The sequence below is a fragment of the Anguilla anguilla genome, chromosome 19, assembly GCF_013347855.1.
Source record: "Anguilla anguilla isolate fAngAng1 chromosome 19, fAngAng1.pri, whole genome shotgun sequence".
NCBI classification, from domain to species: Eukaryota; Metazoa; Chordata; class Actinopteri; order Anguilliformes; family Anguillidae; genus Anguilla; species Anguilla anguilla.
Window position 1 is genome coordinate 7658692 of NC_049219.1, and position 21859 is coordinate 7680550.

The 21859-nt window shown below is 47.4% G+C and overlaps 1 protein-coding gene and 1 long non-coding RNA gene across 4 annotated transcripts in view; one reads left to right on the plus strand and one right to left on the minus strand.

The window, feature by feature from the left end:
- Positions 1-21859, minus strand: part of LOC118219326 — a 285113-nt gene that overhangs the window by 38230 nt on the left and 225024 nt on the right. The gene's annotated exons all lie outside the window — the stretch shown is intronic.
- Positions 1-21859, plus strand: part of LOC118219253 (membrane-associated guanylate kinase, WW and PDZ domain-containing protein 2-like) — a 159710-nt gene that overhangs the window by 558 nt on the left and 137293 nt on the right. For 2 of the 3 annotated variants that reach the window (XM_035402271.1, XM_035402272.1), the window contains exon 1: positions 19363-20047. In XM_035402271.1, coding sequence (XP_035258162.1) covers positions 19750-20047 — 298 coding nt within the window. In that variant the 5' untranslated portion in view covers positions 19363-19749. Of the gene's footprint in view, positions 1-19362; positions 20048-21859 lie in introns of those variants that run through there. The other variant, XM_035402270.1, reaches the window with a different exon arrangement.

Below are 21859 nucleotides of genomic sequence, written 5' to 3' on the forward strand. Positions count from 1 at the left end.
TTCAAATGGTGCAAAATAAATGTTAAATTATGAAGTACACAGTAATTAATAAATTAGGTATGTTTTTGACAAAATCAGAAGGCGTTTATTCATATTTACATTTTTACTGTTTATTTTTTAACAAAATAATAAAGTTCAAGCATTATGCATTTTTTGGGCACATTTCATAAATAAAATACTTTTAAATACCATTTCTGGATTTTTGTCAAACCTGGAATTTCCTGGGGCTGAAATATGAATCCCCTTGCCACTACATTACACCAGTCCAATTTGCAGTCAATGTATTAATTCAACCGCATGGTTTTCTTGAGCAATACTACGGTCCATGTATCAATCCCACTGAGTTTCGTGAACAAACTACGGTCCGTGTATCAATCCTATTGGTTTAAATGAACGAATGATGATCCCCGTATCAATCTCACTGGTTTTAATGAACAGACTGTGGTCCCTTTGTCAATCCCACTGGTTCAAGTGAAGGGGTGACGATCCAAGTATCGCTCTGGTTTTCGTTGAACGAACAACGATCCATGAGTCAATCCCACGAATAGTTTTCACGAACGCACTGTTGTCGATGTGTTGATCCCACCCAAATATACCGACATGCTGTGGCTGACGGGGGCCATGCTGTTGCTGACTCTTCGGTGCTCAGCAAAACGCTGCGTTCATCGTATCTGTCCCATCATTGCCTATTAGCGCTGAAGACAACATATTGTTCGCATTTGGTTTTCATTAACACCCTGTTGCCAGTGTGTACAGTAATATACGGTGTTCAGCCCCTCAGTACATGATGCGGAGTTTTGGCTGAAGGAGTCAGTGCTGTACCTTTAACCCTGCAATCTTATGGGGTGTGAGGTCACATACGTGATTGAAATGTTCTTAACCGATCATTCTGATGCTGATGTCACAATCGCTGGTGGCGACTGAAAGTTCTAGAACGCCGACTTAGAATGTTGAAAGAAACATTCCAAAAAAAAAAAAAAAAAACTGCTATTCAAAGGATGTGCTCGGGGGCAGATCAGAACTGGGACCGCTGGCGTATCGTAAAAGGCCTCGGTGGGCCTTTAACCAATCATCCGCAGGCTCGGCTCGCTTCTTTTCAGAGGCCGGGAGAATGGAGGGGAGCCGAGCTGCGCGCGTACGGGCGAGGCGGTGTTCTCCAGGCACTGCGTCTGTGTCTCCCCCCCGTCTTTCTGTCTTCATCCCTCTCCCTCTCCCCCTTTCTGTCCTTATCGCCCTCCCTTTTCTCTCTCTCTCTTTCCCTCTTTCTGTTCTTATCCCTCCCCCTCTCTCTCGCTCTCCTTCCTTTTGTCTATCTCTGTCTTTCTCGTGCTCTCTCTCCCTCTCCCTCTTTCTCCCTCTCCCTCATCTCTCTCCCACTCTCACACACATTTAGACATTCCCTTTCTCTCCCTCCCTCTTTCTCTCTCCCCCTCTCCCTCCCTCCCTCTCTCTCTCTCTCTTTCTCTCTCTCTCTCTCACACAACACACACAAACACACACACACACAGCCACAGCGTACTGATCAAAAGAATTCCAAAGTTTACCACACAATTATCAGACCTAATTTGAGCTTGAAATGAGTTTGATGTTTTTTTGGGAAACGGTCAATAGTTATGAAAAAAAGGAATTGCCGCGGGGGCAGGCTGATTGGAGGCCCGCACACACGCACACACACACACACACACGCACACACACACACACGCACACACACACGCACACAGCTTATCAAAGCAACCGGGGCTTTTAAGATGGCCGCCACATCCAGTGAAAAACAGTCTGGGATTTTGCTGTGAAAACCAAACTGCAGGAGGTGTGTTCTAAGTGCTCAATAACTTCTTAAAGATCGGTCTAAGTACTTCCCCGTGGATGCGCCAGACACGCTCGCTGTTCTGCGTCCATAAAGGAGCGAAGCTCGAACGTTGCCGGTTCGAACGTCCAAATTTGGGCCACTTACATTGTTCCTTAGTTCTTGTGCTTTGAACAAACAACGCTTCGTGGGTGTGGCAACTGGACTGTTGTGATTTCAGTCGCGGTCTCATATTAACCAGTCAGAGAGAGGAGTTATGAACCCCGTGACTGGTTCGGGCCAGTCAGTGATTGGTAGTTGGTTGGTGATGGCTCCGCCCATTCTGGGGTTCGCCATGAGTCAGAGTGGGTCAAGAGGTCAGACTGTTCTGGGTCTCCGAGCCTGAGGAGGGATTAAATTTTGAGACCATCGCACCCACGGCTGGGCGATATACCCAGCCCTAGGTGCGATGGTCTCAGGATGATAATTGTCAAATTCAATATTGGTCGCCGCCACCATATGGTGCACTGCCTTTCTTCTCCTCCTTTTCTCTTTGAGCATACCCGATGCGGCAGTAGCGCGGAATTAGGCTTGGCGGCGAAAGCTCAGCTGCCGGCGTCGCCCCGGTAACCCTTTTTAGACCGCGGGCGTGGCCTCCCTCCGGCAGCGGCCCTCGGCAATACCGCCGGTTTCCGCGCTCTCTACACGCGAAGCACCTGACGCAACCTGGCTTGTAGCTCGCTCCCTCACGTTTAGCAGGCTTAAGACTGTCCACAAGGGGGAGCTATCAGCACTCAAGTAGCTGAATGGTGCTTCGCATCAATGACACTGTGTCCTTGTTTGTGTCCTTGTTCATATGAAAATAAGAAGCAAGCCCAGCCTGATTTCTTTGGAGCGGGTTTGTATTTTGAACAGGCTATTTGTTTTTTTTTGTTTTTTTATAGCGTTTATTTATTCCCCGCCCCCCCCCCCCCCCCCCCCCCCCCCTCCCCTTCGTTTTCTTGGCAGGTGGTGTTCTCCAGAGTTTCTCACAAATTTAAAGTGGCAGGCAGCCAAACTTGACAAAATTGATTTCTCCGACACTTAGGGGTGCGTGGGGGGTGAAGTATCATTGAAGTGGGGTGTTTCGGGGGTGTTTTGGAGGTGGGGGGGTGGGGGGTGGAAGTTCTGCACGGAATCTTTCAGGAGATTTCAATAAAAACTGAGTTTGTCCTTTTATTGCTATTTGGCTTCTGTAGGTTCCGCGATGGGAAACCGTTTATGGGACGTTTCGCGTGACAAATGGGTGCCGAGGGTGAAATCTGGGAGACTCCCGGCATTTTCTGGAGGATTTTCGGCGTTATGTAGGCTGTGGAAGTGTGCAGTTCAAATAATGTGCGGAATGGCCTGCCAGGTCACGCAGTAGAGGCAGAAACTCTGGGGGTTTTCAGGACCAGGCTTGATACGGTGTCAGATACCATCTAGTCCGTAGGATACCATCTAGTCTGTGATCTGGGCACTAGGTACTGTTTAGTCTGGAAAATGGCGAGCGTTGTTGGGCGCAATGGCCTGTTCTCGTCTTGGTGTTTTGCTATGCTATGCTACAGTATGCTACGCTATGCTTATGTTATGTTATGCTAGGCTACAGAGTGCTATGCTATGCTTATGTTATGCTATGCTACAGTATGCTATGCTTATGTTATGTTATGCTATGTTACAGTATGCTATGCTATGCGTATGTTATGCTATGCTACAGTATGCTATGCTTATGTTATGTTGTTATGTTATGCTATGCTACAGTATGCTATGCTATGCTTATGTTATGCTATGCTACAGTATGCTATGCTATGCTATGCTTGTTATGTTGTTATGTTATGCTATGCTACAATATGCTATGCTATGCTTATGTTATGTTATGCTACAGTATGCTACGCTATGCTATGCTTATGTTATGTTGTTATGTTATGCTATGCTACAGTATGCTACGCTATGCTTATGTTATGCTATGCTACAGCATGCTATGCTATGCTAAGGCTGCTGATAGTCAGTAAGGTATACGGGAGAGCAGGCTTTGTGAGTCTGGAATAGAGACGTCTCTCCGTGGCGTGCCGTCGAGCGGAGTCCGGCTCGCGGTTCGGCCGCGCGGAGGCACAGGCGGCCATTTTGTCTGGCGCGAAAGAGCCCGAGGTGTCGGCAGGAGTCTGGCGGGGCCCGTCTCATTTCCCCTTCCTGTGCCACGGCGGCCAGTGGCGCGCTAGCCTTTTAGCACGCTCTCTCTCTGCTAACGAGGCGCTCCGTCAGGATTTTTCCCCCTTCTCTCCATTTTCGTTTCTTCCGGTATTTCTCATGTAGGTTTTTGCATTTGAAATACAGCATACATGCGGTTTATCACTTTTGTAAACCTTCATCTCCAACCACAAAGAAGTCCACACCTTTTGCAGATTTTTTTATTGCAGTTAATAGATATGTGTATTTGGGAGATATTTTTAGTACTTTTTCTGTAACCCCTGGTCGCGCGGTCCTGCTGACCACCGGTGCGATTCATTACCCCCGAGGAACAAGGCGTCAGACTTCGCTCGAGTCTCCCGTGGCAACCGAACGCTGGGATTTAACTGGACGGCGGCAGGGTGATTAAGTCGGGACTGAGACTGTTAGGGCTGTGACACTCCGACACATTTCTGCCAAGCCAGGAACCCGAGAAGCTCCTTCCGTTTAATTTGTCACCGTGCGTCTTAATCCAATTTAATTACCTCGTTCGGGCAAAGAAAATAGAGTTGCTGTCACAACTGAGGGCGGATATTCCACAAGCTTTAATATACTCTGTAGGTAAATAGTGTTTTAACAGATTAAAAATATACTCTACCATATACCGTTTGTTTAGTACTGAGCGTTTTTGGTGTGCGTATAGTGTTTTTTTGCCTGCCAACAAACAAACAAAAAAAAAAAGACCTTTGGATAGCTTCAGGTCGAGCTGCAACGAGAAAGTACTTAATTCACAAGAGACTGTCGCTGTCGATTCGGGCACGCTAAAGAAGAAGAAATGCTAACAAATGCACGCTTGCCAATAACAGAACTTAGCGTAAAACATTTTGTTGCGCTGCCATGACAACTATCAGACTTTATTATTGATGCACGTTCTCCCTGCGTCCCGGAAAGCTGGCAGGCATTGTCAATTATAAAACAGTGCTCTTGACCTTCAGAAAAAACCAGCAGGGACGAGCCTTCCACGCAACGAGTTTTTCCCCTGCAGATTGAGGTTTTTTTTCGTGCAATTTAAGTAAATCGCGTGACAGTACTCAAACCATTATTTCAGTCTTTTGTTTTTAATATGATGTCATGCTAAAAAAAAAAGGCATTTTTATTTTTTGTGATAAAATTGCCTTGGGGATAGAAGACATTATTGTTGTTCTCCTCAGTACATCTGATTGCATTCTGATTCTGTATTAACTGTGGGAGTGAGCTGAAACAGTGCATCGGAAATGAGGCCGTGCGACCTTTTGACCGTCAGCCGCCGCTTGTCGACCCCGCCCCCCGACCCCCCCCCCCCCCCCCCTCTCAAACGGAAACGCCGTAGCCACTTCCTGTCTCTTGCGCTCCCACTTCCTGTCTCTGGCGTTCCCGCTTCCTGCCTTCCGGCTGCCTTCTTTCGCCGAACTTTTTTTGTTTGGTGAAGCTATTTATGCACGCCCTGTGACATCACTGATTATGCACCTGCCCAGCCCCCCACCCCCCCCCCTTCCCCCACCCCAATTGCTTTGCATTTATCAGTCAAGTCACCCGCCCCCAAGCGCTGAATGAAGCTATAATTAATATTCACTATGACAGTAAGTCTCGGGCTAATTAATTAGCCGCGCCCGCGTTATCAGCGGTGTGTCGGAACAGCTCTTGACACCGAAGGGTAAAGTGTGACGTGTCATGTCCGCGTATCCATTGTTCCCCTATTGGCCAGATTATATTTCACGTAACCTTCATCCGTGGACTAATTTTTAATCCGTCTGTATGTCCTGAGTTTTGGCTTACTCCATATTTCACTGGCCCATTTTTCTTTAAACTGCTGAAAAAAAACAGCATCTTCAATCCTGCTAATGTTAGCATTTTCTTTTTTCGTGTATGTCTCTCCACGCCCTGCTCTCTGAAATAAAGTGTGAAAATTACTCTACGCAGAGGCTACACTCTACTAGTGAATCCGTGCGGAAGTTACATTGCAATGCGGTTTCTCTATGCTGGAGGTGCACTAAAAAAAAAGAGAGCCGATCCATTTCAGGATTTTGTTCCAGCTTCTGCTTTTGATTATTTAATTAGCTCAATCGTGATCTCGATCTGACATTTTGTGTAAGCACCCGCCACAGCTGCAGACTGAAGATGTATCCCAGAGATTTTACAGCGCTCGAGTGAACCAGTGTGGTTTATAGGGCTGTCAGAAAAATAAAACGGGGGGTAATCGGTTGGAACAAAAAACCGGCACCGGCTCTCCGGGACCGGCTTTGTGCACCCCCTGCGGTACGCAGAGTTCACAGTCTGTTGGAAATTCACTACATTTATGGAGCTGCCAACTAAAATTTCTCGGCCCCTGATGTTACTGTCCGCTGCTCCGATGTTATTTCGGTCCATTCCGGTATTATTTCGTGTTTAAGTTTCAGAGAATTGCAGTTACTCTAAATTTCAGTTTCTGTCCACTAGAATGACTCCATACTGTCAACTAAGCTTGCTCTGAATTCAGGCGCTTCAGTTCCAGTGAACGGTGTACTATATTTTTTCTCTGCCTTTGGCGATCTGCTGGAGTTACTGTTCAGAAAAAATAAGCTTCCCCACCTTTTCATCGATGCAATACAGTTTAGTTTTTGCTAAAGTCCTTCTTCGCTGAAATTGGCCTCTATCATAGTTATTATTATTAACACGAGCTAGTCCCCGTTCAATGTACATGTTGCTGAAAATAGCCCTCGCACCCTGAGTCCGGGTGTAAAGAAAAGGCTGTGCAAACAAAGAGGGTTGCCATCATTTTTGCACACCGCCACCCTGACCCCCCACCCCCCACGTAGGAGGTCAACTTTATTTTGATATAATCCTTGAGCCCTTGAATTTCCATGTGAACCCCTCTTGCGCCAGGTTGCAAGTTGCAGCCTTCCCCTCCCCACCGCACACTACAAAGCCCCCCCCCCCCCAACCAAGCCCACCCCTCGAACCCCCCACCCCAAAAGCGAGCACACTAGTGACAATAACAAAAGAGAGAGAGAGATACATGGGAAGAGGAAGGTAATAATAATAACAACAATAATAATAACTATGAGAATAACAGTATTAGCAGCGGTTATTAATAATAATAACAGCAACAATAGCAAAATGAGAAGAGAAAAAAAAGCAGAAAAATAGAAGCAAAACAAACCCACTCACCTTCTCCAGTTACCAGTTTCCTTTCTCACTCCCATTATTACTACACTGAGGCTGCAAGCCACTGTGAGCCATTTAATTGCATAAATTATATCACAACTGGAACTTTAGAGTTCAACTTATCTTCGGTAATGAAATTCTGTAATTTTTTTTGCAAACATTTCACTGTAAAAATATAGCTTTTTTTTTTTTTTACAGTGTATAATTTAACATGGCCACACAGTAAAACCCCAGACGGCTTTCCGGTTCGTTATCCTGTGATCTTCCATTAATTCTTCTTCTCGTCCTTCTTAATTTTCCCGCTGATTACATTCTCACAGAACCACCAGTCCCCCAATTAGCAGTTCTCCCTGGTGGTCTTTCTTGGCTCGATTGCCTGAGTTCCTCCTATTTCAGTCAATAACAGCATCTGTTCGTTGTCGCCAGTTGCAGGAGGCACAGGTCAGACCTACTGTTTTGGATCTTGCTTCCAAGTATCCAACAAATAATCAGGGCTGCCAATTGGGTGAAAAAAGGTGTGTGTGTGTGTGTGTGTGTTTCAACGCAGTCTCAATGTTTTGCCAATCCTGCTTGCTTGACTAGCCTCTAACAGAACACATATGAGTCCAGGAAAGACCATATGTACTCTGTAAGAGTTGATTTAACACTGAACGTGTTTTTAAGTTCACTTCCAAGTTATTTGAACGGGTGCTAAGAAACATGGGGTTGCGTTTTTGGGACAGCCGCCGACTCATTTCGTTTCTGTGAAACATGTAAATATCAGTAAGTTGGCTGGCGCACAGATTTTTAGCAAGGAGATATTTACAGATACATCCAGGGAATATGCTTTATAAATGCAATACTTTTTTCGTTTTTTAAAGATTATTGTTTGTTTTTACCCCAAACGTGTTTTTGTTGAGGCAAAACACAGAGGAGCTTCAGTGGGCAGTAACTTAACTAGACTGCGCTTTTTCAAACCAAACAGAGCGCGAGTATCATCTCGGACGTTGGCAGGCTGTCGTCTTTCATTTTTTTCAGTCACGTTTTTGACCTTTTGCAGTCGGGGAGCATTTCATGGCATTTCCCGCTGTTGTGCCGAAATTGTTTCTCTGACCCTCCGCGTCTGGAGACTGGAGCCGCTCTCATCGTAAGACCCGTGAAGAAATAATCTTCCCCGAATTCAAAACTGATAGTTATCTTGCGTAGCGTCCGCCCCCCCCCCCTCGCGCCCGCATTGAAATGCATTGCTATCGGAGCGGGCGTCGCGCGCATGCGACCGGGAGCGCAAACACGCGTGAATGCCAGCGTTATCATATGAAAAGGGCGCAATGGTCACCGTTTCAATTTTCTTTGTTTTGCTGGCGCACAATTGCAAAGGTGTCCGTGTGATGCGAGGCGTTTTCTTGTGTGCTATTTTAGATTTATACAGCTTCACAAATTCCATCTGCTCCAGACTTCCCTCCCAGGGATCTCGCTCTCTCTCTCTCTCTCTCTCTCTCTCTCTCTCCCCCTCTCCCTCTCTCACCCTCTCCCTCTGATTCAATCCAGTTTTATTATTGTTGTGATTTACTTGAATGTACTGACAGAATTGATTGATCACACATTCAAAAAATCTACATGCAAGTTAAAAGCAATACAAATAAATTCACACTGCAGGGGCACTAAATTACTTTGTACACATTCATGCGGAAATATATGAATCTCTTCCTCCCTCTCTCGCTCACACACACACACACTTGTTTATCCCACTTGTCTTTCCTACGTTCCCTCTCTCTCCATCACTCTCTTTCTGTTGAAGCTGCAGAAATTAAATTTAGGGGGCAGCAGGATTGTGTGGACAGAGAGAGCCGCGGGACCGCCCTAATATACAGACAAAACGCGATTTCTCGAATTCCACGTAGGCATTTATTATCATTGCTTTCGTCTGGTATCATAGTTACCTAGCGAGCGACGTTACACTAAGCCGCTAAGCCCTTCACGCGCGTTCTGAGCCCGGACAACGCGCTTCCCGTGCGCGGCGCTGGCAAAAACGCACGTGCAAAGAAATCGCAACGTAATGTAATCTCCCGGATTTGAACCATTCTGCCTGACGAAGAAGCAGAACTAGACAGGGTTCCTCTATGGAGTCAGTATGGAGAGGAGTCTTTTGCTACCCTTTCTTCTGTGAGCGTGTTACTGTCTCCGCTCTCCATTTGCGCCCCTAGCTGCATTAAGCCCAGGTTATCGGGGTCAGTGAATGGCCTGCTGGTTGTTGGTCTGCCTCATAGTCTGGTCAGTAGTCTTTCTGCCTGTGGGCGTTCTCGAACTCACGCCTTGTCTCTCCTTATTGGAAACATTTCCTTTGATATTACTGTGTTTATTTTATGTTAAGGGTGTGCTGAGAGGGTTTTTATGTTGCACCAGTTGCACGTACAGCTGCAAGGCCTCCCCTCAACCGCCAGTTTGCTCCTGTCTCTGAATTTAGAAACGCTTTCTAAGAACGGTCCTTCACGAGAGCACTATAACTCTCTCTTAAGCAAGACCTATAGCTCCTTCATAAGCCCTGCATAGACATTCATAAACGCTTATGTCAATAACTGCCAGTTAGTATACGGCGCTTGTTGCTTTGGATATCAAGTTAACGCCACTTCCTACACCACTGGTGACAGAACACGCCATATGCCCATTTGCCATTACCGACACAGGCCATTTATGAATGTCAATGTAGAGCTTATTAGGGTGCCTTATTAAGGTTTATGAAGGGGTTATGTCTCTACCGTCACTAGAAAGCGTTGCGCCGAATCGAAATGTAACGTATCATTCGCCCTACTCTCGATATTGCCCGGCTGCGCGAGAAATCGATTATAGATGGTGTTTGTTCAAACTCATTTCGGATGTCTTCGTTGTTTACTCAACATCGCTCCTGGGTGATGAAACTCGAGCCCTTAATCTACTTTTTTCGGCACGCCTGGGGAGGGGGGGGGGTGGAAGGGTCCTGGCGGTGAGGGAAGCTCTTCCTCGTCCATCATCGTAACGCGGACAGGAATCGCGGTGTGATGTGATGGACGTCCCGAACGCGTTGAGGGGGACGCGAGGGGGAGATGAAATATGAACATAATCGGCTCGCCTTAATGAAAATTAATATCCACGCGCCCGGGGGCTTCAGTCGCGTTGTTAAAATGAAAAATGGGATCTCGCTCAAACTTTTTTTGTTGCCGGGAAGAGCACTGTCCGCGGTGTGAGCAAACGGACACCGCGAGCAAGGGGCAGCCTGGGCTTCCGTGCGGGGCGACATAGCTCAAGAGGTAAGACCCATTGTCTGGCAGTCGGAGGGTTGCCGGTTCAAACCCCGCCCTGGGCGTGTCAAAGTGTCCTTGAGCAAGACACCTAACCCCTAACCCCCTAACTGCTCTGGCGAATGAGAGGCATCAATTGTAAAGCGCTTTGGATAAAAGCGCTATATAAATGCAGTCCATTTACCATTTACCATGCCTGTGCGTGTCCGTCAGTGAGCGCTTTTCGTGCGTGAGATTTTCATTTCTGTTTTTCTGGCACAAAATGGCCTCAGCTTGTAGCTGGATGTCAAGAGGACGGTACTGCGAGCAAGGTGCTGCTAGACGTGGTGAGCGACCCTTCCTGTGAACGAATGACCCTTCTTCATAATGGCTACATGATGCATTCAAAAGCACAAGATACACATTTGTTAATGCTTATGTCAATGACGGCAAAAAAGTGTGTGTTGTGTCAACCGTGCAGGAAGTGGCATTACCACTTCCTGCCAGGTAACGCAGATGAGACCTTTAACAGAGTCCTTTAACAGAGTGCATTTGTTGTTTATTTTCCTTCCCAGTAACGGTTTGTTCTCGCACCGCTCAAATTCTGATTGGCCGTGGTGCGTCGGCAACTTTGTTTATGATGTCACAGCCCCGTACTCACCCACCCCCACCCCCCCGTCTCTTGTTCTGGAACCCGAGCGAACTGGTGCAGACCGCATTCTGGCCGGCAGAAAAACAAACCGCAGTCGCTTCTCCCAATCGAGGTCATCTTGTACACAAGAACCGCGGCGATGTTGTTACATGCTGGTTCGGTAAAAGCTTTCACGACCGCCAAATTAGCCGCGTTTGGAGGGAAAGTGTTCTCAGCTTCAGGGGGAAAAAAAGTGAACACGATGACTGGCGGCAGCGTAGCACAGTGGGTAAGGAACTGGGCTTGTGACCGAAAGGTCGCAGGTTCGATTCCCGGGTAGGACACTGCCGTTGTACCCTCGAGCAAGGTACTTAACCTGCATTGCTTCAGTACGTATCCAGCTGTATAAATGGATACAATGTAAAATGCTATATAAAAGTTGTGTAAGTCGCTCTGGATAAGAGTGTCAGCTAAATGCCTGTAATGTAATGAAAAATGTAATGATGAGCATGAAAACAGCCTAAATCACTGGTAACCAACCCTGTTCCTGGAGGTGTACCGTCCTGTAGGTTTTTATTTCAACACTAATTCGGCACACCTGACTCTATGAATCAGGTGTGGAACAGGGTTGGTTACCACTGGCCTAAATGCATTGTATGATTCGGAGATTCGCGGGGTCCTGGGGCAATCATTGCACGGCTTGACCCCAGTGCATGCTGGGATTTGTTACAGCCAACCTCTTGAGAAATGAGTGCTATTAAAATGTGTGTTTAAGTTCTTCCACGATTTTTTCCTCATTTTATTCGCAATATAGGATGGGAAGTTTTCTTTTAACATCTTTTAACTCTTCGCAAACCGCAAGTGGTTCAGTTTCAGTGACCAGCTGTCCACAGTGCCTTTAATTAGGGCCCCATTCACCTGCCAGTTTCTCATTTAATCAGTTATAAACAATGACCACTTTCTACGTGGATCATTTGACCTGTAGCATATTACAGTAATGCTATGACAACCGCACTTTTTCGTCCCCGGCACTGTGCGTACCAAATCCGAACACCAGGGGTCACTGTTGAGCCAAGACCCGCTCGATTGACGAAGCTCCACGGAGAGGGGAGGGGAAGAGAACGCTTTTAAGTATCTGGGTCATCCGAACAAAAAAATTTTGGCAAAGGAAATATCGATTCAGTATAGGGCGACCGAGAAGCGCGCGGTACAGCGGGAATTAGGACCGCACGCGGTCGGTGGGAACGCACTGCACCTCCCTCAACGGTCGCTTCGGGACACCAGGGTTAAATGGACAATTTCTTTTTTTTTGACCCGACTGAATTGGTTGGCAAGCTGTTCAGCGATTTGCCTAAGGATTCCTTGAACCACATATTCAGTAATCATCTCGTCACAACAAATGTCCATTCGGGCCATCGTGTGAACTAGATGCTGCAGTGCATTTCAGACCGTTTGAATAGTTACTTGTTGCTTTGTGCGCACAAATATATGTTTATATGTTCATATATGTTATAATAGTGTTATTGTTAATCATAATAATAATAATCATACTCTTAACTGTAATGATGATGTTATTAACATCCACATCCACAACCACAATAATAATAACATTAAATGCAAATAAAAACTAGCTTATTTATTACCTGGACATGTAACATCAGTATTATTAGAAGGCTACAAAGCAATGCCTGTCAACTCTTGACGGAGCAAACGTCGCTGTTCCTAAGTAACCGCTGCCAAAACGCCGACGTCACGTTGCCACGGCAACGCAGAGAAAGCGGTTTAACTCTCAGCCGAGGACACCGCCGTCCGAGACCGCGCTGAACGGGGGTTTAGTGTGCGCGCGCGCCGCGGACGGCCAACGCGCAAACTTCCCAGGAGCCGAAATCAAGCGCGCAGAGCGGAAACCTCGTCCGGCGAGTTGCCGCCCTTTTAAAAACGCACCGGACTGGGATTCTCTCCGGGTATTAAAATTCTCAGAAAGTCAGCGTTGGCAGCGTTTTCGCTGCGGTCCGAGCACGTCGGGCTTTCAGAGAGGCTCAAAGTGACCCGTCGGCGTGCTCTGACGGACGGCAACTACGCAACGGGCTCATCTGGATCCGACGGTTTCTCGGAAGAGTGTCCTCGCAAAAGAAAACTGCGGAAAAATGAATTTCTTTCTCGTCGTCTCCTAAAAAATAAAATTGATCCTTTTTTTTTTCATTTTTCACGACGCTCATCACGCATGGAGTCGGGAGTGCGCTCTGAATCGTAGATGTGGACGAAAAATTATTAATCCGGCTGAGAACGTTCTGAAAGGTCTCACTACCTTGTCTCTGAAACTAGAAGGTCAGACTTTCAGAAATAAACATGGCTGACTGTCTGGGATGAGCACTGTGATTGGCCACCCGAGGGATGTGCCAGCTTTGGCACTGGCCAGATTATCAGTTTGCGGAAACAATACACTTATTGCACAGCATGCGAAAAACCCACCTTTGTAACCTCAATTTAACTCCCTGCCTTTATAACCTCAGTATCACTGAGCATGTGCACAAGCTTCCTTTGTAACCTCAGTATCACTGAGCATGTGCACAGACTTCCTTTATAACCTCAGTATCACTGAGCATGTGCACAAACTTCCTTTGTAACCTCAGTATCACTGAGCATGTGCACAGACTTCCTTTATAACCTCAGTATCACTGAGCATGTGCACAAACTTCCTTTGTAACCTCAGTATCACTGAGCATGTGCACAAACTTCCTTTGTAACCTCAGTATCACTGAGCATGTGCACAAGCTTCCTTTATAACCTCAGTATCACTGAGCATGTGCACAAACTTCCTTTATACCCTCAGTATCACTGAGCATGTGCACAAACTTCCTTTATAACCTCAGTATCACTGAGCATGTGCACAAACTTCCTTTGTAACCTCAGTATCACTGAGCGTGTGCACAAACGACCTCTATAACCTCAGTATCACTGAGCATGTGCACAAACTTCCTTTATAACCTCAGTATCACTGAGCGTGTGCACAAACGACCTCTATGACCTCTGTCCGGTTGAGCTGTTTGTGTTTCGGGTTGACTCTAAATTAAAGTCCGCCCCAGCGAGCGCGGCGTCAGCGCATTGCACATTGCTCACTCCCAAGCGTTTTTTTTAATGACGGACGCGCCGTCCCCCCCCCAGCAGTGGGAGCGTCGGGAGCGTGGAACGGGACGGAAGACCGTCCGTGGGAGTCCGGAAACGACCAGCTCCCCATCCCCGCGTTCTTTTCCCACCAGTCTGCGGCCGTCCGTCGCCTCTGACTTAAAATAGCTTTTTTTTTTTTCTCTCCTTTTGTCGAAGCCCAGCCGCGTCCTCGGTTTGTGTCATCGAGACGCGCGCTCGAAACGTCGCCTCCGACTGTTTCAAATCGCGCGTTCTCGACATTTCTTCATCCCCTCCGCGAGCTCGTCGCGGGGAAGGAAGACGTCGCTGCATTCGGGGGGGGGGGGGGGGGGGGGGGGGGGGGGGGGTGCAGAGCGTACCTCGGCCCGAAACACACCCTGCGTTTCCCCCCCCTGTCCTCCGCGGCGCCACCGTGATCGGGCACCGACGTTGCAAGATCGCAAATATGAGATTATGCCGATGTCACAATCACTTCTGGCAATTGGAAGCCACGGACTTCTAGAACGACTGATTTCGAATTTTGAAAAAAACATTTTTTTTTTTAAACTTTCCAAAAAAAACTTACTCTCCAGAGAGTTGATGCTGAGCTTTAAATTTTAACTTGAGCAGCCATTTCCCCTCCATTGTACAGTGAGACTGTAGACTTCACCTCTTTAAGGATAATCACCTGGCGCATCACTAAGTGCATAATTTAATTTCGGGGGGTTCTCAGCTGCAGCAGCCCAGGAGTGCGCGAGTTTGTATTTTGACAGTCATTTAAATTTTTTGAAGCACATCAGGCTGCTGGTTTGTTTTTAATAAGGCGCTGTTGATTCGGCTCTGTTTTATTTTCACTTTGATCCGCGCAGCGCTTCTGCGTGCCCGGGTTCCCTTTGATCCCAGGTCGCCCGCCCCTCTCTCTCTCTCTCTCTCTCTCTCTCTCTCTCTCTCTCTTACGGAAGAGAGAAATGTCTCCCGCCGTGCTCCCCCCCCCCGGAAATCTTGTCTTGTCTCGGGGTCGAGTCACCCCCCCCCCCCTCCCCGGTGCGATTAATAACACAGCTTTATTAATGTCAGCACGAACCCCGCTGTGGTGCCAGGGGTTCGGCGGGACCCTGTCAGTCAACGCGTTTCTTAGCGCCCCTGAAGCGGTGGGTCTCGACCCCTGCGTGTGCTGGTTTTCGTTCCACCTGCATTGCTCCACTCCCCCCCCAGAATTGTAACAGGCGGTTTATAAATTGTTCTTAATTACGAACTTGTCATGCCTACGAGAGGATGGTTCACCCTCATAAGGGCACACTGTATCTGAAATGGTTCTGATTGCTGCAGCGATACTACACCACCAGGGGGCGTTTCGCTGGCGTGCGGGCATCTGTCCTGCTCTCGTTCTTTCGCCCCGCGTCTGGCCGCGCCGGTTGGACGCACGCAGCGCCGCGTTTTTTTTTTTTTTTTCAACGCCGTCGTGTCAGCCGGCCTCTTCGAAGCTATTGCAGTGCATTGTGGGAGCTTCCTCGCGCCGGGGTCCCAGGTCCCGCCGTCCCTGGGGGGGGGGCGTTCGAGGGGGGGTTTCACGAGCCTACGTCGAAACGCTCGCGGAAGTCGGCCGGCTAATTCCTTAGCGCCTCTCGGCGACGTCCTTCATTTTGTCCAGTTACTTGCCAAATCATTAGGCATAACTCTAGAACTTTCTATTCGCCCTGAAGAAATAATAGCTCTCTGTTCAAAGTGGTCTTTTTGTAAATTTTTTTTTTTTTTTACTTTGTGCACAAATTTCTGCCGAACACAAGGGTGCGGCTTTATCCTGGCTCGGAACGCAAACGACGCACTTTCCGACCTTGCCGTTTGCTCTGGAGAAAGACATCTTGCTTTGCGTTCAGGCATTTATCCGGTGCACATAATCGGGCAGGCGGAGCAGAGACGAGGCCCAGTCATCAGCATCGCACCTGATGGCAGCAGTCAGTACATAAACCCACAACACAAAATGAAATGTCATACTCGATGCTGGGGAGAGATTGAGACGCGGTGCTTTAAACCCATGAAGCCCAACGGCCATGAAATTAGACGCCGGCATCTAGAAACGACATCGTCTTAAACAATCGCTTTTTTCCCCGTCATCGATTCAAGGTGGACCGCTGTATCCCATATACCGCTGTAAAACGTAGACTCTTTGCACTTCGATGCCAAAAAAAAAAAAAAAAAACCTGTCTCGATCGGTAAAACCACTAGAGGTAACAAAAGAAGTAACGAGACAACCCCCCTTCCACAAAGGAGGGCTGAAATTCGCAGCCCAGGTTGGAGATTATGATATTCTATAATCCAGTAACTGTCTGCAGCCAATCAAACAACTGGCAATGCTACAGTAACGGATATTACATCATCAAAATCTCCATGTGAGCCATAAGCAATCAATCCGACCCTTTGTACACCGAGACAGCGCGAGAACAGGCCATGCCCCCAACGACGTGGGGAAAACAATCTGCTGCGCTCCACAGAGTTGGCGTTAGCAGTCAGGAGATTTACAAGATTATAAAATGCAGAAAAGTCGTTGTGTTGGCGGGCTGGAGAAATAACAAAGCCAAGAACCCCGATCTTAAGTTTAATGTCCTCCCATGCAAAAAAAGAGACAAAAGAGGAAGAAAAAAAGTGGATTCGGGCCATTAAATGTGAGGGAGGCAGGAGGATACCTCTGGGGTCCTGAATCCAGGCACATCTATACGTGTAGTGAGTCAGCCATTTTGTCACCGCTAAGTACGCTGCATGGTCGAAAGTATGCGGACGCTTGACGTCCAATATCTCATCCAAAATGATGAGCATCAATAACTCCGGAACCCGCCAGGCCGCAATCGCCGGGAAAGACCCCCCCCCCCCCCCCCCCCCCCCGCCACCTGTTTCCCTGGCGATACACATCTACCCCCCCCCCCCCCCGCCCCCGGTGATCTGGGGACTCACGCTGCGTTAACGCGCGCACTCTCAGAAATAAAAGGTACAGTTGGAGGTACGCTTTTGTTCTTCAGGGAACGCATTTTGCCAAATGTACCCTGAAAGTACAATAATGTTCTATTTTGGTACTAATAAGTGCCTATTACAAACACAAAAAAAGGTACAAATTAATTGCGTACCGCTAGCTTAGAGGTCCAATTTTATGCACTAACAGGGTTCCACCCCAGTGACGAGCATCTGTGCGCATTTTGTAGGCACTTTTTTTTGTTATACCTTTTTTCTGAGAAACGTGGAAAACACTCTCGGAAGTAAAGGTTTCAAAAGGGTCCTCTGCGTCTCCACAGAGGAACCCTATCGAGTTTCAGCATTCTTCGTCTGGCAAAATGGTTCGGTTAGGAAGCTTTCACGCTTTTCGCACACCTACCATAGAGGGTTCCGTAAAGAACCAAAGAGGTTTCCCCTATGAAGGCGAGCTAGTGAACCCTTATTTTCCTGCGAGCGTGTGCAAGTTTGTGTTCAAAAGTCCCTCGGTCACGCTGACTTCGCTTGAAGCGTTTCCAGTCCTGCTCCCCATGTGACCTGAGCCCCCTGTGAGTGCCCAATCAGCACCGCCTATCCCCCCCCCCCGTGAAATCCTCCCCCGATCCAAAAACACTTCTCTCAGGGAATTCTTCTCCTAGTTAAAACACTTGACTCAGGGAGTTCTTTCCCCTAGCCAAAACAGTCCTCTTAAACGAATTCCTGCCTTTGTTGCAACACTCCCCTCTGTGATGTCATCGGGGTTCCTCCCACGTCCGGAACACGGAGCTCCCCCGCAGGGTTTGGCGGGCGCGAGGGCCAGTTCTGCGGACAGCGCGTTTCTGATTTAGCGTTAGCCTCCGTTCCCCTCTGGAGCACTGGCCCGGCAAACAGCGCAATCCCATAATCCCCCTCCTCCTCCCTCGCTCCACCCTGGATTATCGTTCCCTGGATTAAACACAATCCAATTCCCTGTGCTATCTGCTTTCAGGTTCGCGCGGGGGGGGGATATCCAGCCGTAATCTCAATTATTTCATTAGAGTTAATCCAGGCGTCGTTTTATTCGACGCCAGGCTCGCCGCGTCGAAGCCAGCACGGCTCGCAGCAAATCAGAGGGGAGCCAGTCGTCTCAATCTCAAATCACCTGCCAGTCGCTCTCTGGGCATGATATGCAGTGCACACAACCATGCGCTTGTGTTTCCTTCCACCTTGTTGCTGCTGATGGGAGGTATCTTCACCTGCAAGAAAGTGGAGAGCTATCAAAATGTTTTATTTATTCATTCGCTCTTATGCAGCCACTCTTGCTGGTTACCTCCGTGATGTCAGTGCGAGGTAGCAAGCTGTTTGGCATAGCCTGTCTGAGGCTTAAGCCCCTGCCAGCCCCTGTCATTAGGACAGGAACTATAACGGACGTTAGTGGGGTGGTCTCTATCAGTGTGTTTTGGAACATAAATGTGTAGGTGTGTTAAATCTGCGTTGTGGATTCAAAGTTATGCATCTGCTTCCATTTTGAGTTGGTGCACAATTTCAGAAAGAGATGGCTGTTTAAAAAAAAAAAAAATTAATAAACCCAAAGTGCTTTGAGTGAGTCGATCAAAGACCGTACACCAGTCAAACTAAGGGCTGGGACCGGGCTGGAACTCGGCCCCCACCAACAGCAAAACGGCATTTACAATGCGGGGGAAACAAAAACTGCCTAAATTATGCATGCATCGATTTCCTCGTGCCCTGACAATGGGACCGTGGGAAACATTAATGAGTGTCTCATTCCCTGTGTGTGTGTATGCGAGAGAGAGAGGCTAAAATGCGCTTGTAGTCTCCTACGCGAGGGTAGCTGCTTTAATGCTGTCATTCTCGAGATATATCTTTTTTACGTCTAATTTCTGACTCGTTTAATAATGAACGACCGGTCGCCGCTGGGCGTAACCGCGTTTCCATTAATAAGTAATAACAACAAAAAGGCTCTCCTAGAGCTCCCGTCAGTGTGTGTTGCGAGAATCGCGTTTATTGCCTGCTTATATATTTTAATTGCCCATTAATTCCACAGACAAATTATACATAATAAAAAACGGAGGTTGTGTAGGCTTTAGACCCTGAGTAGCATAATTAAATTTCACCTTGCAATTCGCACATTCGTCGCAGACTTGACAGCACAGTAATCTTTCGCCACTATTCTTGCACATTCAATTTCCTTCGTTTTCCGTACGTCGAAGGCTGACAAAAACTGCGCGACAAGGCAGTTCATCGTAGTATTGACATTATTTTACGTGCGCCGTGGAAGTCACGTGCACGGATTCACTCCGGAGTCCTCGCTTTGCTCGGTTGACAAGCCACGGTTGAAATACTCCCACCTCGTCTTTCCTCCGTTTTCGCCACTTCGGCGGTGGGATTCTAAAAGCCCTTCTGCCTTTTCTCTCCTCCTCCAGACATCACATCCGGGTCACTTTCCTGCAACTGCGAGTAAAAGCAGCTCCTCCACAGTGAAACGCCAGCGCCAGGCAGCTGTGGAAGAGAGCCGATATGGATACCGCTGACGTTCACCGTGATTGAAAATCCCAAGCGTCTCCTGTTGGCCGAGACCAGCAGCGCGCGACACCTGAGAACTTGACGCGCGGCGCCTCCTCATGTAACGCTCGTCATATTTAGCGATGTCCAAGACTCTGAAAAAGAAAAACCACTGGACCAACAAAGTCCACGAGACTGTCCTCAGCAAGAACGCAGAATGCGAGTTGGGGTTCGAGCTGAAAGGGGGCGCCGAACACGGGCAGTTCCCGCACCTCGGGGAGGTGAAGCAGGGCAAGGTGGCCTTCCAGAGCGGCAAGCTGTTACAAGACGAGCTCCTGCTGGAGGTTAATGACACGCCGGTGGCCGGACTTACCATTAGGGACGTGTTAGCTGTCATCAAGCACAGCAAGGACCCCGTCCGACTTAAGTGTGTCAAACAAGGTGAGATACTCTGACAACTCAAAATGCTGGTTTGCTTATCTGTTAATTAATGTGCGCGTGACCTCGCCTTACACCCGTGAGGTCCGGTGCTGTCGATTGTCACTATAATGACACTTCCAGTCTTTACAGCCATTGTTTAATGGGGAAAGGTGTCCTAAGTTGACAGTGCGTATAAATCATACAGCCCACACAGGTTAGCATAAACTTTGCCTGCTTTGTCTTTTCCTTGATATTTTACTTCATGAGAAGGGCAACAAACTTGATTTCGTTGTTAAAACCTCGAAGTTGTTAGCGGATTGTTGCCAAGTAGCGGAATCCATGCAACCACTAAAGTGGGTGTGTTCCCTAAGATAGTGCTAAGATAGCGTGCAGTCGGCTGTTTTTTGAGTTTTTAAGCGTTTCAGGTTTCTTATCATTTTCGCAAATCATGCTCGCGACACAAGTTTTGTTTTCCCTATTTTGGAATGTAGGATATGGGATTCATGCCCTTGGCTTTTATGAAAAAGAGTGGTAACCTGCTACTGTTACCTCGCAAGCGAGCGAGTTTCAACAGGGCTGCACGTGTGGGTTTGGCATTTATCTTCACTTGTTTGTTTGTTTTCCTGCGTGTTTTACACCTACGCATACAAAGTAACGCATGTGTATTGTCCGTTTGCTAAATAAACGCCTAAAACCTGGAACATATTTACTAAAACCACGTTAATATCCAAATAACTTCCAATTTCTCCTGATGCTAGAATGTTACACCGTACCTTTACCAGATTAAGCGTCGGCCCTGTATTTATGTCACATTTATACATATAAGCAGTAAAAAAAAGCTACACGCAAACAATTTTAAGAGCACATTGGCGATGCTGGATTAACCTCGCTTGAGTTTTCAAGAGTGGAAATGAGTTATTGCAGCAGAAAGCGAAGAGTTACGGTTGACATGAGAACCGAGGAGGTGACCCACTTATGCCGTCCCTTTGGTCTAATAGATGCTTGTTGGTATTGATACGACCACTCGTTATTTTATTTACAGTATTGGCATGAAGCCTTTTCCTTTTCTCAGCTTCTATCATGCAAACTCGATTTCTGCCAAGAGCAAACTGTAATTTCTGCGTCTTAACATTAGAAATTGGTTGCAAGGTAAACGAGTCACCAGACTGCGTATGGCTGAATGTAAACGATTTTGGTCTGCGGGAAAATCTGACGTGACTCTCAAATGAATATTTAAAAAATGGAATTCTTGAAAGCCTTTGTGGCTTGATAGTTTTGCAGATAGATGGCAGAGTTATTGGTCAGTTATTGGCCTTGCATTGACGGTGTTCTTTAACGGTGTTAACAGTTAGGCTATCAGCTAGAGGCAGGTGGGCCTAAGCAAATAAATCCCCAGGAGGGGTTATGGGCAGGCGCCGACAATGATGCCTACTGTCGCGTGGCCTACCTGAAATTTTGCATTGGAAAGGAGCTCCCTCCCGTGTCTCTGCATTTTTTTCCCACAAATAAAGTTTCCTGAGGGTTGTGTAGAAGCAAACAATTTCTTACTTCACACCTGGTTTCTGAAATTACCACATCTTCCTGTGACCCAGCAGAAAAAAAGTATTTTATTTATTTATTTATTTATTTATTTTGCAGTAGTGTCCTCTATATACACGTGCCAGTGAAAATATTTTCAAATTTTTTTTATTGCAAGCCCTTTGTCATGCTGGTGGTTTCAGCTTAGTTGAATATTATGGTTCTTGAGATTAACAGGCTCATGTCCCCTACAGGGGACAAAACTGAGGGAGATACGTTGCACCCCATAGGTGGTCGATGAGCTTCCTTTGAAAC